Source organism: Rattus norvegicus, chromosome 1 (assembly GCF_036323735.1).
Source record: "Rattus norvegicus strain BN/NHsdMcwi chromosome 1, GRCr8, whole genome shotgun sequence".
NCBI lineage: Eukaryota > Metazoa > Chordata > Mammalia > Rodentia > Muridae > Rattus > Rattus norvegicus.
Window position 1 is genome coordinate 252,696,660 of NC_086019.1, and position 17,127 is coordinate 252,713,786.

The 17,127-nt window shown below is 47.4% G+C and overlaps 1 protein-coding gene across 7 annotated transcripts in view; it reads right to left on the bottom strand.

Annotated features, from left to right (window-relative positions):
- Dnmbp (dynamin binding protein) overlaps positions 1-17,127 on the bottom strand; it is a 93,237-nt gene that overhangs the window by 11,254 nt on the left and 64,856 nt on the right. For all 7 annotated transcript variants that reach the window (NM_001395001.1, XM_063264624.1, XM_039080062.2 and 4 more), the window contains 7 exons: positions 13,648-13,841; positions 12,991-13,090; positions 8,956-9,103; positions 8,349-8,366; positions 7,578-7,777; positions 6,320-6,450; positions 5,399-5,503 (listed from right to left, as the gene is read on the bottom strand). In NM_001395001.1, coding sequence (NP_001381930.1) covers positions 5,399-5,503; positions 6,320-6,450; positions 7,578-7,777; positions 8,349-8,366; positions 8,956-9,103; positions 12,991-13,090; positions 13,648-13,841 — 896 coding nt within the window. The remainder of the gene's footprint in view (positions 1-5,398; positions 5,504-6,319; positions 6,451-7,577; positions 7,778-8,348; positions 8,367-8,955; positions 9,104-12,990; positions 13,091-13,647; positions 13,842-17,127) is intronic.

Sequence of the window (17,127 nt, forward strand, 5' to 3'; positions counted from 1 at the left end):
CGAGTTCACAAAAGGAACAAACACTGCTAGACTTAAATCACGTACACACACTCACACTCGGACAGTGGGAGACTTCAGTACTGGACTCGCAGCAATGGACAGGACATCCCCACAAAAACTGAGCAGAGAAATACTGGAGCTCACAGACGTTATAAACCGAATGGACCCAACAGACATCTACAGAACATTTCACCCAAACACAAAAGAATATGCCTTGTTCTCAGCACCCCACGGAGCTTTCTCTGAAACTGAGCACATATTCAGACATAAAGGAAGTCTCAACAGCTACGAGGACATTGAAATAACATCCTGCATCCTATCTGACCACCATGGATTAAAGCTGGGTGCCAAGCTCCACAGAAACAACAGGAAGCTCACAAACTCACCGAGACTGAGCAGCTCCCCACTGAATGAGAAATGAGTCAAGGCAGAAATTAAGAAAAGCTTTCTAGAAGAGAATGAAAATGAAAACACAACCTACCCAACCTCACGGGACACAGTTCTAGTTCTAAGAGGCGGAGTCATAGCACTAAGTGCCTACATAAAGGAAAAAAGAATCATACCCAGAAAGAATAGATGTCAAGAAATAATTAACTCAGGTCTAAAGTGAGTAAAATAGGAACAACAAAAGCAAACAAATAACCAATGAAAAACAAAGTTGGTTCTTCGAGAATAGTGAGATTGACAAACCCTTATGCAAATTAACTAACGGTGGAAAGAGGACATCCAAATTAACAAAATTAGAAGTGAACAGGGGGCAGAACAGCAGACCCTGAGGAAATCCCAACAATCCTAAGAACATACTTTTAAAAACCTGCACGCCACCAAACTGGAAAATCTAAACAAAAAAAGATAATTTTTCTTGAAACATACCACTTACCTTCACTTAACTCAAGATCAGATACACAATTTCAACAGACCTCCAAGCTTTAGCGAAAGAGAAAGGAGCAGTCTTTAAAAGTTGCCCTACCAAAACGAGCCCAGGGCCGTATGATTTTAGTGCAGAATTCTACCAGACTTTCAAAGAAGAGTTAGTGCCAACATTCCTCAAGCTATTCCACAAAATAGAAACACAGGAAGCACTGCTCCAATTTGTTGTATAAGGTTGGTCACTCTGATATCTAAGCCTGACACATGAAGACCAACAAAGAGACACATGAAGACCAACAAAGAGTACTACAGACCAGTTTTCCTTATGAACATAGATGCAGACATTCTTAACAAAATACTTGCAAACAGACTCCAAGAGCACATCAAAAAGATCATCGACCATGATCAAGTAGGCTTCATCCCAGAAATGCAAGGATGGGCAGCATATGTAAATTGATAAAAGTAATCAAGCATGTGATTAAACCAAAGGACAAGAACCACACGGTCATCTCATCAGATGGAGAAAAGGCCTCTGTCAAAATCCAACACCCCTTCATGATAAAAGTCCTGGAGAGATTAGGCACACGAGGGACAGACTTCCACATAATAATAAAGGCAGTTTGAATCAAGACCACAGTCAACATCAACCTAAATGGAGAGAAACTCAAAGCAATTCTGGAAAGAAATTGGGAACAAGTCAAGGCTGCCCACTCTCTCTGTACCCATTCAACTAATCTTAACCAGAGCAATAAAACAGCGAAGGAGAACAACGGGATACAAATAGAAAGAGTATCCTTATATGTAGACGATATGATAGTTTATATAAGTGACACTAAAAATTCCACTGGAAAACTCCTACAGCTGATAAACATTTCCAGTGAAGTGGCAGGATGTAACATTACCTCAAAAAAATCCGTGGCCCCCTATATACAAATAATAAACCGAGGAGGAGGGGTTGGGGATTTAGCTCAGTGGTCTCGAGCGCTTGCCTAGCAAGCATAAGGCCCTGGGTTCGGTCCCCAGCTCCGAAAAAAAAAAGAAAAGGAAAAAAAAAATAAACAGAGGAGGAACTCTTGGGGTAACTCTAACCAAGCAAGTGAGAGGCTCGTAAGACTGAAACCATTAAGACACTGACGACAGAGATTGAAGATAGCAGGAGAAGGAAAGCTCTCTCACACTATTACCAGCAAGATTAACAGTAAAAATGGCTATCCTACCATTCTACAGATTTCACACAGTCCCATCAAAATTCTAACACAATTCTTTACAGATCTCGAAAGGTTAATTCTCAGCTAAAACAATCCTGAATAATCAAAGACCTGCTGGAGGTACCCCCATCCCCAATTTCAAACAGTATTACAGAGCTTTAGTAATAAAAACTTCATATTGGCACAAAAAGACATGTGATAATGGAATCCAACTGAAGACCCAGACACATATATCCACACATCTATGGACTCCTTATTTTTTTATAAAGAAGTAAAAAATACACGCTGGAAAAGACAGCATTTTCAACCAAAGGTGCTGGTCAGATTGGATGACTACATATAGAAGAATGCAGAGAGATCCACACTTGTCACTCTGTAAAAGCTCAACTTCAAATGGATCAAAGAATTCAATATGAGAGCAGAAACACTGAATCTGACAGAAGAGAAAGTGGGGTTAGCCTTGAACCCAGCACAGGAGAAGACTTTCCGAACTGAACACATTAACTAGGACCTCGAGAAACTGAGACACTTCTGCATGGCAAAGGGCACCATCATTCAGACAGAACTGAAACCTACAGAATGAAAAAAAGGATTTCACCAGCTCCGAATCTGATAAAAGGGCTGATAATCCAAAATACATAAAGAACTCAGGAAACTGGGTATCAAGAAAACAAATTACCCAATTTAAAAACAGGGACAAACAAAACAGAATTCTCAACAGAGGAAACTCAAATGGCCGAGAAGCGCCTAAAGAAATGTTCAACATCCTTAGCCATCAGGGAAATGCAAATCAAAACTGCTTTGAGATTTCGTCTCACACCAGTCAGAACGATCAAGATCAATAAAACAAACGACAGCTCATACTGGAGAGAATGTGAAGCAAGGGGACACACGTCCATCGCTGGTGGGACTGCAGACTCATAAAGTCACTGTGGACATCAGTGTGGCAGTTCATCTGAAAGATGGGATTCAGCTACGCCAGTCTGGGGCATACACGCAAAGGAGGGTTCATCCTACCACAAGGACACCACGTCCACTGCTGCTCTATGAGTGGATAAGGAAAACGCGGTGCATGACCAATGGAATATTACTCCACTGTTTGAAAAAATGAAATCAGGAAATTCCCAGGTAAACGGATGGACTAGAAAAGCATCACCCTGAGTGAAGTGACCCAGACCCATAAAGCCAAGCATAGTGTGTGTTTGTTTAGATGTGGATGTTGGCTGTTGAGTCAGATAAACGAGCTCAATCAGTCTGTAGACCCCCTCAGGCTAGGTGAAGGGTATGGGATGGGGGAGAGGGATCCATCTTCCTAGGAGGGGAAATAGAATAACAGACTAGATATGGATGGACTGGGGACAGGAGGCAGGGACAAGGGGATGGGCTGGGATGGGAAGATCAAACATGAAGGGAGAGGGAAGAGTGAGACAGGGAGGGAAGGCTAAAACTAAGGGTCACCTGAGGGGTCACAGGCAAACCTAATACAGTGGAAGCTTCCTAAACTGTGTACGTATAATGAAGGCAATTGGAATGAAGTCACCAAAGGACAGGGAAAACAGAGCCCTAGCTGGACAGACATCTCTCATCACCAAACAAAGCCTCAGTCCTAGGAAGGGGTTGCATCTAACTGAGTTGTTGGCCAAAGGGATCCCCCAAACAACCCAGACTGTTGAAAGACTCTGTACCGAGTGGTGGTGAGACCTCCTTGCTGAAAATAACATCTACACAACTCACTGGGCATGGGGAGCAGGGCTGGTGCCTGCAAGAGCCTCGCTGCTGCTGGCTAGTGTTCTCGGAAGGTCCCCTGCATGCTCCCAAAGAGAACCGTAAGTACCAACCCAACATAAACCCTCTGATCCATGGCCTCCTGCACAAAAGACACCCTGTGCAACGGCAGCACAAAGCTTGTCTGAGTGACCAACCAGTATCTGACCTAAGGCCCACTCCATGAGACAGAACCCACCCCTGACGATGCTTGGGTGACAAGAACTAAGACTAGACAGCCGGGGATTTAGGGGAAAATCAAATACGACCCTTCTGCAAAAGGGACACAGCAATCCAATGATTCCTGAGGACACTCTGCCATGCGCAGAGATCAGCGCCTTGCTCAGCCCCCATCAGAGACCCTTCTCCTGCAGCAGAGGGGCACAGACACAGAGACCCACAGGCAGACATGATGCAGGGAGTGAGAGGCTCGGATCAGCCAGCCCTGTCCCTCCCCTCAGGGATTGGGAACCCTGAGGAAGAGGAGGTGGGAAAAGGGTAAGAGACAGCAGGGATGGAGGAGAAACAAGGGAACAAGGTGCTCTAAACACAGCGGAGGCAGTGTGCCTCACTGTGAGTCAGGTCCCCACGAGCTACATGGGTCTGACCCAGACGGGACTAAGGAAGTGCACACATAGCCCGTCCCTGATAGTTGTCCCCCCCACCCCCTTAGTGTTAGTGTTGTTGCCAACAGAGCTAAGAGGTAGCTGTGGAGGGTCCTGTTCTTGCCATATCAGGTCAGGGCTTTAAAAAATCAATTTTAATTTTTGCTTTACTTTTATTTTAGTTATTTGTTTATTCATGTTTTTGTTTTTTTGAGACAGGGTTTTTCTGACCTGGAATTTGCTCTGTAGACCAGGCTGGCCTCAAACTCACACGAGATTTGGCTGCCTCTGCCTCTGGGATTAAAGGTATGTGCCACTACAGCCTGGCGGCATCATCATTATCACCACCACCACCACCATCATCATCACCATCATCTTAAGCCCATTTTTATGGGATTCCTGAACGTGCAAACAAGATCTCTTTATCTCAGTTTCTTGTGTCTTTTTGTCTTTTCTGTCCTATTCTGATTTGTCTGATTTTGTTTTATCTTTTTGCATTTTATTTTCATCCCTTAGATGCCTGCTGTTTTCTAATGAGAGACAGAAAGGAGTGGATCCCGATGGGAGGGAAGGAGAGGGAAAGGGAGGGAGGGGAGGAAGAGCCCAAAGAAGTAGACGGAGGGGAAACTATAATCAGAATATATTGTATAGGAAAAAACACTCTATTTTCTTTTTTTTTTTTTTTTTTTTTGGAGCTGGGAACCGAACCCAGGGCCTTGCGCTTGCTAGGCAAGCGCTCTACCACTGAGCTAAATCCCCAACCCCAACACCCTATTTTCAATAAAAATAAATAAATAAAGTGCTTACTTTAGAATGTGCTAACTAGTGAATAACTGAAAGAAAAATAATAAAAATTCCCCCGTGGAAAAGCGTTCACTTCAGCCCAGAATGCTTTCACTAAACAATGTGCAGGGTGAGTGAGTACATGGTGGAAGACCGTTCCTGACTCACCCGTATGTGCTGGAGGTAGAGGGACAGGTCTCGGATAAAAGATTTAATCAATCTCTCCTGCATCCGGAAGTTCTTTTCTGTCTCTTCAAATGCTTCATCTTTTAGCTGTTCAAGAGGAGGAGGAGGAGGAGTGCTTTTAGAGACCCTGGACTTCTGCTCGACAGACCTTCCATCAAAACTGTAAACCTGTAGTTAGTTTCCCTGAATCACATCAAGCTGAGTTTGGATACCTGCCTCTGTGGCTCTGACTTCTGGAACACACGTGGACCTGCCTACTTCTGAACTGACTTCACAGCCCCATGTCCTGGTGGGGCGCTGTCCTCTCCAATCCTGGCAAAGCCACATCTGCCCACCAGCCCTTCCCCTGTCCTTGCTCTAGCCTGGCAGCCCCTCCCCAGCTCCCTCTGCAAAGCGTCAGATGAGCTCAGGTCCAGAAGCACGTTTTCACCCAACTGTTTAACAACAGTGCGGCAGTGTTCAGAAACAAAGTGCGAGTCGTGGCAGGTGAGTCCCTGCCTTGTACCTTCCGTGCTGTTACTATCTGCGTGCGGCACACAGGACGGTGTATGGAGACTTCCAGGTCTGCAACTGCCAAGCTGCAGTTCACACTGCTCAATCTCCTACTTTCATGGTTTCCTCTTTGTAGCACAAGGCGTCCATTTAGATGATCTTCTAAATCCCCTCTAGCTAGTATGTCTGCCTTGTGGATCAGGTTCCCCAAATAGATTATAAGCGTCTTAGAGGTACGGAGGCCACAGTAACTACTGTATGCTGGCCCAGCGGGTCTCCTAATTTGCCTCTGTGTAGATTATAAGCAGTTTGGTAGCTGCAGGGCCCAGTCTGCACTAACCGGCCAAACCAGAGGAGGCACCAAGAAGGGTCCCTTGCCAACTCATGCCAACGGCTGCCCTCAGGGCTCACCTGGGGAGCGAAGCCAGTGAGGTGTTTCAGGTGACTGCTAACCCGGCTGGACTTCTTGATGATGGAGTGGATGTTGAGCTTGGAGATCTTCTCCATGAGGCTGTCTTCATCCGCTTTGCGGTACTTAAGCACTAGGATGCAAGCCAAGGCCATCGGTCAAAAGAGCCCCTCCCCAAGCCTGAATTCAATGAACCTAACAACCCAGAAACACGGAGGTTTTTCTAAAACCGAACACAACGTGAAATTAACCCAAACAGCAACGAGTGCTTGTCCTTGGTAACTTATAACTGAGCCGAGTATTAGTCTGAGGAACCAGACTGAACAGAGACATGGCTCCCTCCACAGAGAGAGACTGGTGGCTGGGGAAGTGAGGAAAGGCAGCAGAGCCAGAAGGCTGGGGCTGGGGACGCCCGAGTTCCATGCTCAGGCCTGTCACTAATCGAGGCTCAGCACCTCTTCAGGCTCACCACTGTGAGCCACCTAGGGTTAGTATATGATGGCTGGTATACATGAGGTATTGATGCATGACCATTTCACACAGTGCATCCACTGCCATACTTCAGGCATATTCACAGAAACCTCTGGACAGTGCAGTCGATGGCAATGGTGCCGTGGAGCAGAAAGGACACCATGCCCCTGCGGAGGAGGACATTACGTCAGGAGGCCAAACCTAAACGAAGGGCCACCATGACAGAGAGCCACTGCACTGCTCAGTACTGCAGTGACAGGAGAGGGGAGAGGCAGGGAGTGTTGTTTTCTTGTAGACTTCAGCCCAGTGCACAAGAGTAGGGAGAGGGCCAAGCTGCCATTCTGTAGGACCTGACTCAATGCAACCTCCATGCTGTGTCTGTAGAGTGTTCATGCAGTTAGAGATGGCACACGGGAGAGCAAAGCAATCCTGCTCATTATTCCATGGGGGAACGAGTGGCGTCTGTTAGCTGACTGCCCAGGGCTGGGAGGGGAGATGAGGGGCTCACAGCAGAGACAGGGCACTGGGCACAGGTGGTGATGAGGGGGAAGAACCTGCCGTCATCACGGCCCAGTCACGGACACACCTCCACAGAGGCGTTTTCTGCCCCACTGCTCACTGCCCAGTCATCCCTGCCTTGTGTCCAACTGTCCAGAGCCATCCTCGTCATCGCTGCCCCGTCTCTCTCAAAGTCCATTACCCAGCCCCACCACACCAGGCCCTGCCTTGTCCAGCTTTTGGGAAGTAATTCTTTAGAGAAAAGCCTACAGTGACTGTGCCCTTACTCACCTAGATCCTTCCGACGCTTATATTCATTAATGTTAGCATTGATTTCCTTGATGGCCAGGACTGCGCTGGTTAAAGGCGCTTTATCCGGGTGGGATTCCGGGGTGGAATTCAGCAGCTCCATTAGCAGCAGCGGGTAACGCATTATTCTCTGTACGGGCTTGATGAGGAAAGAGCCCAGGTTGATGTAATTGGTGCATCCCCTGGAAAAGCAAGCAGAAGAGGACTCCAGTCAACAGCCAGCACCACGGCCTCTCTGGGCATCACCTGCTATTCCTAAAGACAGCTTGGTCTTTGGCCCTGCCTTTGGGTTGCGTTCAGTCAACCATATAGTCCTGTACCACACAGTAACGGCTGGGCCCTGAGACATTCGATGTTAGGTGACTATGTTGTACTAATCCCACAGAATGCACTACGCACAGTGAGGCAGCCACGGTGCCCTCGCTGGTATTCGCTTTGGGACCCACTGTCATACGGGTGGCTAACCATGGACTGAGAAGTTGCTCCGTTGTGGTGGTATTTACTGGGCACCTGGTAATTATTAAACGCTATTCAAGGTACTTTACAGTGACCCAAAGATCCTTGTGGTGGGAAGAAAACAAGCAGTAAGCAAATTGATATTCAAAGTGGTATCTGGTAGTAAGTGCTACGCAGAAAATGGCAAAGTAGACCTAGGTTTCTGTCTACAGAGAAACAAAAGCAGACCTCTAAGAGCTAGAAGAAATTCACTGAGTAAATGGTATGTGCACCCGGCACCAGGCGGAGGGGACTTACCATTCGTGGTACAGGCTCCTGCGTAAGGGAAAAAGAGAAAATGTATTAGAGACAGCAGCCACTTTCTCAAAAGCCACACAGGACAGAAGAAAACTCTAGACACTAATTAGACAGTGAGCTATCATTTTCCTGGCCGCTTCATGCCAAAAATGGCTGACTCAGTTTGAGACAAATACAAGTCCTTCTTCTGTACATCTTCCCTTCCCTTCCCTTCCCTTCCCTTCCCTTCCCTTCCCTTCCCTTCCCTTCCCTTCCCTTCCCTTCCCTTCCCTTCCCTTCCCTTCTGACAAGGTCTCACTATATAGCATGGGCTGGCCTGAAACTCACTGTGTATACATGTTAGGCTTGAACTCACTACAGTCCTGCCACACCCGGCTAGTGCTGAAATTAGAGGCATGTGTCGCCGTCCCTGGCTTGCTCTACAAGGGGCACGATCGGGAAGTCACCTAAGATCTCCATTACATAATGGAAACTAGCAAGCTACAGCACAGGACGCTCCGTATGAATCCCTTATGTGTGAAATACTGTTGCGGGCAGACATCACAGGGAGAAATAAACATGGGGCATCTGTGGGAGCCAGGCAGGGGGAGACCACCAAATCTCCTACTTGAGATCTGCCAAGTAGTCCTGGAGATGCTTCTGGATCCTCTCGTCCTTCTCGTAGATATCTAGCAGTGAAATGGCTTCGTCGTGGTTCTGGCAGTAAAGTCTGTACGTCCCCTCAAGTTCGTCCCGGTGATCCAGAAACACGGGTCCTTTAGGCACACACAAACACGCAATGACGTCAGGGCTACTCTCAGCATCCTAGCCAAGCGTGCCAACAAATATAAGGCCATTCAAGTTCGCCTGCTACAAGAAGCAGTAGGATACTCCATCAAACTAATAAAGGCCCCTGTGATAGCCACGAGTGAGAGAACTGTCACCCAGGTGATTATTTTCTCAGAACGTGTACTTACAAACTCTGCCTCTATACGGCTTCCAGCCCTCTTTAGGAAGGCAGAGAATGGCATCTGCAAACACACTCTGAGGCGTCAAGTGACCGGGTCACATGACCTTCTAGTTCTCTACTCTCCAGGAACATGGACACGAGGATGAAGAAATGCCGCCACAGCAGTGGTCTCTTACTCTGTGGTACCGCAGGGCACAGTGATCTACTACTTTGATCTGTACTAGGCTCGTGCTTTGCACCCTGTGTGTGCCTGGTGCCCATGGATGTCAGAGGAGGGCATGGGATCCCCTGAACCTGGAGTTACAGTTGTGAGCCAGCATATGGATGCTGGAAATCAAACCCAGGTCCTCTCTCTACAGAAACAAGTGCTGTCTGCCCCTGAGTTACCACTCCACGCAGCCCCTCGAGTGGGCTTTCTGAGTGGGCTTTGTGATAGGTAACGGTGCGGGATGAGCTTGGCTACCGCCACACGGTCGCTCGGTGACAGGTAATCAACTAGATCAGCGTTTATGTCTGGCTGAGTGGAATCGAAACTGAAGGTAAATGGAATAGTCTCAGGTGACCTGAGCTGATGTCAGTGACAAAAATCACACTCGAAGCGGATGTTAAATTTCAGCTAGAAATCAGTAGAGATAGATGAACGAGTAAGCAAATATGCTCTTTCTTTCCTCTACAGATTTGCAGACAATCAGCAATCATAGGCTAACAGGTCTACAGCCAGTCAGGCATAGCACTGACCCCTAGGTAAGTTTCTACACGATGGTTTATTAAGTGTGTGTGTGTGTGTGTGTGTGTGTGTGTGTATCTTCTGGTTCTCACAGAGGACAGAAGGCATCAGATCCCCTGGAGCTGGAGTTCGAAGCAGTTGTAAGCCACCAGCATGGACGCTAGGAGCTGAACAGGGATTGTTCTTAACTGCGGAGCCATCTCTCCCGCCCACAATGAAAGAGCAGCCGCCTCAACTCTCTGCCTTACTAGAAATATTCTCTCCTTCACTCCTTCTCTGTATAACTTGCTAATGGCTTCACAACGCTTTAATTTACCTTTCTTAGCCTCTCAGACCCTCCCCTCATAGGATGCTCAATCTCTTGTCCACTCACTACCTACTGAGGACTTGGGCTTGAGGCCGTCTGGGAGGCTGGCCTTGAGGCTGTCTGATGCTGGAGCTGTGATGTTCTTGTGCCCCTGGCTCCCTTCCTCACCACCACCGCCATCTCTGTTCCTCTTTCTTAGGCTAAACCTCCTGCCTGGATCTCAGCCTTTCTGTCCCTAAGGCCATACTACTTTCCCATAGATGCCTTCAGCATATCTGAGCCTGCTATCTAACTTGTTTGACTCACCAGAACGAAAAGGAGAACTGCAAACGAACAGTGCAGGTACCGTGCAGGTGGGGGCTGGCTACTCTAAGTCCTCACTTGGCTCTTAGACTAATAGTAGCTGAGGCATTCACTCAAGCACCTTGTAGGGCCAATCCTGTCACTAACAGTATGACTTCCTCACCTGGAAAGTTCTAGGAGGCAAAAACACCTTATACCAGAAGCAACCCTTGCAAACCTTAAAGCAAAGCTCCCCCTTGCAAGAACTTAAACACCAGTTAATGAAAGGACCACTCACTGCCCTCCCCTGAATGCAGCCAAGAAGGGGGAAGACGCTCCAGTCTGACACGATACTTATATGGAGTCCTCTTGACCAGGCAGTCATCTGAGCCCTGACTGTGTCTGCCCATGTCACCCCATGCTCCCACCACCCATCTTGTAAGAGTGCTGTCCCTCAAGTCCCAAACACCAGCTGGTACCTCAGTCGAATCCGACATAAGTGGGAGCAGAGGGGAACTCACCCTGGTGAAGCCTGTTAAGCTGGGCCACCCGAGGGCCCCGACATAACCCATAATGGAAGAAAACTGACTGATTAATCCTCTTGAGATGTCAGCTAAATTTCTTGCTTCTTTCCTCATTTCAACAAACCACCTACCTGGAGGTACTTCAAATGCACTGCATGATCTTACCCACCAGCCTGCCTTCGTGCCTCATGACTGAGTCCAAGGTGGGTCTCCATGACTCCAACACATGTTCTCACCTCCGTAAGACCAAGGTACCCAGGCTTTGCTTTCTAGTTGCTCAACAATAATGACAACAGTGCTCACCTAGCATACATACTGTGTGTGACTGAGTGACCATAGGAACCGGAGTCTGAACGGCAGGCCAGTGAATTATGACCAAGGGCAAACTTCCTCCCCATTGTCTGTTAGACCACCTAAGCTTCACAGGGGTGTTGGTGGGAATGCCTGAGATCCAAGCAGGCTGCCCATGCATTGTCTTCAGCCCACGGCCTTTCCCCCATGCACTGAGGAAGGCAGGCCCTGACCCTGCTTTGACGGCTCCTTAGGAATCAGATAAAGGCAGCATCGTCTAAGCTGGCAGCATGACCCCGCTCTCCTTCTAGCCGTCAGTTCAGACACAGGCACTGCAGCTACCGCCAGGCAACAACAGAGAGAAAGCAGACAGAGTTCTGGAAAAGGTCTGCAAACTTAAAAGAATTTTTTGTTTGTTTGTTTGTTTGTTTGTTTGTTTGAGGCAGGGCCTGCTATGTAGTTCTGACTAGCCTGAAACTAACTATGTAGACTAGGCTAGCCAGAAGCAGGTTTCCGTCCTCTGCTTCCGAGTGTTAGGACTGCAGGTGTGCACCCCATGACCAGCTAAACTGGCATAGGGTTGGTCCCCTTTGCTGGCTGTTGCTGAGTTGCTGCAACTGTGAAGGGCGCGTCTGTCTCCACTGAAAGTATTACAGTATGTCTCTATCATGACATCCTGGCAGAGGGTGGCAGAAGGGATGGAGGGCCACCTCTGAGACCAGGCTGTAAAGATATGTCCCATCCCAGGTCTTCTCCCACGCCTGGCTCCTTCTGGTGACTCTGGACCCAGCCATTTGGAGAAGAGTCCACCGAGAGGCTCCCATGCAAGGAATGGAGCCTGAGACCCAGAAGACAGCAGGCCAGGCCAATGGTCCAGCCCCAGCCCCAAGAGAATACTAAGCTAGGGCCATTCATCGTAGCCACTTCTAGTCCTTACCCACAGGGCCTGCGAAATGTAAAGTTGCTAAGTGTCCACTTACGAACATGGGGCAACAGGAAACGGATAAGCCCTAGGTTATGAGAATGATATGAATTTTCTTTGAATACTTTTTATAAATTATCCACAAAAAGATTTAAAATTTTGAGACAGGGTCTCATGTAGTTCAGGCTGGCCTCAAACTTGCTGTGTAGCTAAGGATAACCTTGAACTTCTGATCTTCCTGCCACTACCACCTGTGTTTGCAGATGTGTGTGCAACATCTTAGCAACAAATGCATTGCAAATCACTACCTGGGAGACAGATACACAGAACTGAAATATAAGCTTTTTTTTTTAAAGTACCTATTACTATAGTGTATTCTGATATTTTCTATGTATCTTATTGAAAAATAGTGAATGTGGCCCACTAAGTTGATTTCATAACCCTTCAGTCTGAAAACATCATCCTGTATGACACCCGAACTATTGCTAACCACATCAAAGCTGACTGAGGTGAAAAGAGAAGACAGGGAGGTCACAACCTCTGCACCGTGTAAAATGTCATCTCCCTTTCATTCCACCCGGCCTCAGAAGGGCCCCCCTCCCACCACACCCGGGACCAAAGCAATTGCACCAGCTCATACCTACAGCATCGGTGATTTCCAAGGCTGCCAACAACTGCTTTGAGACTTTAATCACCGTTTGCATGTTTCCAAAAAGTCCTTCAAAATCAATGTTTGGTACCTGAGCAAGAGGAACAAAGTGTCAAGACGCACGGAGCCATCACTCATATTAGAACATTTCTCCAAGGTCATCTCCCTAACCTGCCTCGTTTCTAGAACAAAAGTATCCAGAACCATCTTTGGTGTCATTTTTTTGTCCCTAACTAAGCTGTGGCCTAGCTCCAGTGTCCCCCTAGGGTTCGCTTGTTAAGGACCTGGGGTCACCAGGAGGTGGGTCTTTCAGCAGGTGGGGACTATTTGGAGGAAGTTACATCACTGAGGAGCTAGCTGAAGCCCCGCCCCTTCGGCTTCCGGGATGCCAGGATGGAGCAGCTTTGTTCTACTGCGCTATCCCTGCACAATATCCCTTCGCTATCCTTGTCACAGGCTCAAGAGCAACAGCCTCAACCTACTGCAAGCTAAAGCCTGAGAGAGTGTGCCAAGGTAAGTCTGTCCTCCTTTCTGTTCGTTCTTTATTCCCTCGCCACTGAGCCGCTGAGTCTGCAATTACGGCCTCCAACCCCAACACTTCCAGTGTAAAGGATCACAGCGACAGGGTCACAGGATCCCGTCTCCTACCTGTGCCTGCTGCAGGGGCACCATGACCCTCTCGACGCACATCTCCAGATCCCGGATGTAGTCTTTTTCCGTCTGCAAAAGCTCAGCCACCACCTTGGCTCTCTTCTCCAGCATCCTCTGCTCAGGCTTTTCGGTGGACACAGACCCAGAGGGGGCCGCCAGGGATGAAGACTGGGAGGAGAGGAGCGTCATCTCTGGAAGGGAAAGGAGGAGAGTCATCAGCAGCTCTGTGAAAGGAGGGCTCTCCTGCACTTTGAACCAGGAAGCAGTGTCATAGGAGGGACAGGGCTCTCCGGACTGTGGACAGCCAGGAAATCTGATCAAACCGTCCGCGTCCGTCCACCCTAAACACTGGCAGGGAGCTCAGCAAACTCTCTCAGCAGGGATATCCTCCCAAGTATGTAGGATCCTTTTCATCTTGTCCCCCAAAGAAGCTGATCACCCTAAGGGGACAATGCACTGTTTACTAGCTCTCTGTAAAGTCTGAAGGAATGCCGGCCTTCTCGAGAACTAATTTTATTTAATCAGATAGAACACCTGTTCCATAAGCTGTGCAGCAAAGCCGCCAGGCTGGGTGATGAGGACACTAATGACACAGCTCATTGAGAATATTAATCTGGGGCAGTGAGGTGGCTCACCTGGTAATCCCACTTGCTGCCGAGCCTGAGAGTTTCCCCCCTGGCACCCACAAGGTAGAAGGGAGAGACCGATGTCCTCCGAACTCTACATGCTTGCTACTATGACACATGCACACCACCCACGTGCACACACAGAGCACAGAAATAAATGCGATAAAAGGTTTTAAACATTGTGAGAAAAATTACAGGCAAAAAAAAAAATAGAACAATTTTTAAAAAAGACTATTATGAGGAACACTAACAGTGCCAAGTTGGGAAGAGAGAGGGATCATCTACCTGGGAAGTGAGGAGTTATTGGGATTCACGCCGCCGTTAGATTTGGGAAAGATTTGTCTCCCTAGCCAAACAGTATGAAGATGGTTAACTCACATAGTCCTAAAAGACAGATATAAGACACTATAGACATTAAGTTCTTTAATCAAATTTCATTTTTAAACATCCTGCCTGGTATGGTGATACCTGGCATTAATCCCAACACTCTATGGACAAAAGCAGGGTGGTGGTGGTGGGGGTCTTTGGGAGCTTGAAGGACAGCCTAGTCTGGAGAGCAAGTTCCAGTCCATCCAGGACTAGCCATAGTGGGAGGTTTTCTGTAGAAGGAAAACAATCCGACATTAGCACTTACATCTCCTGATAATTGGATGCACAGGAGGGGATGCATAAAGAAATGAGGAAGTGTTTGCTCATTTAAGAAATCGAAATAAAAATAAACAGAAGGTGGCCGTGGAGCAACCTCTGCTGAGTTTTCTTTATATTCTGGGACCAATTTGAAAATGACAGGTTTGCTAAGTCAGTACAGTACGCTGTTCAAAGCAGCAGAAACAAACCGTTCCCTAGGCTGGCCTTTCAGCAGACTGGATTCTCCAAAAATCTTTCCTGCGGGGGGCGGGGGGGCCCTAATCCTAAAGAGTTAGGAATGTCAATGTTTACAAGTGGGGGTGGGAGACTTCTTACATTGCAAAGAAAGGAGGTCCAGGCAGAGGGGGAGGAGAGGGAGGGGAAGGAGAGATCCTCACAAAGATGAGGCCAGGGAAGGGCAGCCAGGGAAGGGCAGCCAGCCCAACAGGGACAACTTCAGTATCAAAATTAAGTCAGCTCCAATGCATTATAATCCAGTGAATCAAACAGGAACTGGGAGCCCACGCCCCTAGCACACAGGACGGGGAAGAAGTCTCTCTCTGGGTAGTCGAATTGCAAGAACCAGAAAAATGACAGATTAAAAAAGCCTTCTCAAGCTATCCATAAGTAATCAGTAAAGGACGGGTGTGGTATGCATATCTCTGTCCCCAGCCTGGTCTACACAGAGAATTCCAGGCCAAAACCAACCACACCAAAAAAAAAACCCCAAGTCATCAGCAGATGGTGCTGGTGATAATGGTGAGGTTGGGGTGATCGGGATATTTGCATAGTTTTAAATTAATTATTATACATTACATGTTAATTTCAAAAATGAAAACAAACAAAAACCCATAACTACACAGTGGAGAAAGGACAGCTTGACCCAGTAATCAAAATCAGGGTCACCAGTAAGGGGCAACCATAGGCTTCCAAATATGCCTGGAAACATCATACACCCACTTTTGCAGTATCCTAGTCGCAAACTGGTGTTGAAATGGGTCTTGAGGAAACATCAAACTCAAATCGAGAAGGTATATTCTTCAAAAGGCCATTGTCATGGAAAAAAAGAATTGTGAGAACAGTTTTCCAACCTAACTGGCCATTCTGTGCTGGGTCGTGATTTGAAGGAGAAAAGTTCCAAACACAGCAGCGTCTGGCACGGCTGGAGAGCAGCTGTAGATTAGAAAGTGACCACATCAATGTAAAATCTCCTGCAGCAGCGAATCCTTTACGGTCTCACAATCTATACCTATACTTACTATGCTGATAGTTTGCTTGTGCCAGGCCCTGAGTTTTATCCCCTACCAGGCACATAAGGCATGCAATAAACTCTCAGAAAAAAAGAGAGAAAGAATAAAAAAAAACGATAAACTTAAGAGTGCACAGGGAAGCCAGGCAGTGACAGCACACACGTTTAATCCCAGGGAGGCAGAAGTAGGCGGATCTCTTGAGTTCCAGGCCACTCTACAGAGTGAGTTCCAAGACAGTTAGGGCTACACAGAGAAACCCTGTCTGGGAAACCAACCAAAGAGTACACAGGGAGTTCCTGGTACCTTGACAATCTTCTTTCTAGAAATTGTATTGTTCCATACGTTTAAAAACAGCAGCCAATAACAGCTAACATCTTTCTTGAACTTTACGTCACGAGTGGTGACATTTCAGACATCCTTCTCATTCATCACTCTGCTACGCTCTCATTCAGACACCCCTGCACCACACCCACAGCTCATTCATTTATTGCTGCACTGGGAATGGAGCCCAGGGTCTGGCACAGGTTAGACAGATGCTTTCTTACCCCAACCTTGTGAGAAAATCCTAATGAAACTGTTTCAAGTTCTCTTGGTGGCCAGACTTTGTGTACTTGTCTAGGCTTTTTTGTTTTGTCTTGTTTTTGTTGTTGTTGTTTGTTTTGAGAGACAGGGGTTTTTCTGGGTAGCCCTGGTTGAGCTGGAACTCGATTGGTAGACCAGGCTGGACTCGAACTCACAGAGATCCTTTTTAAAGGCTTAGGCCTCCACTGCTCAGATTCAAAGTGACAGGTTCTTATCCCCAAGTAGTTTAGATCTCATTAGTGGCAAACTGACGAGAGAAACTCACTAACACAAGACTATAAAATTCCTAAGAGAACGTTTCCTAATTCCAACCACATGGGAGCTAACTTACACATTATATCCCTGGACTCACTTAACATGCCAATGCTTTAAGGTTTGTGATAATTATCTCT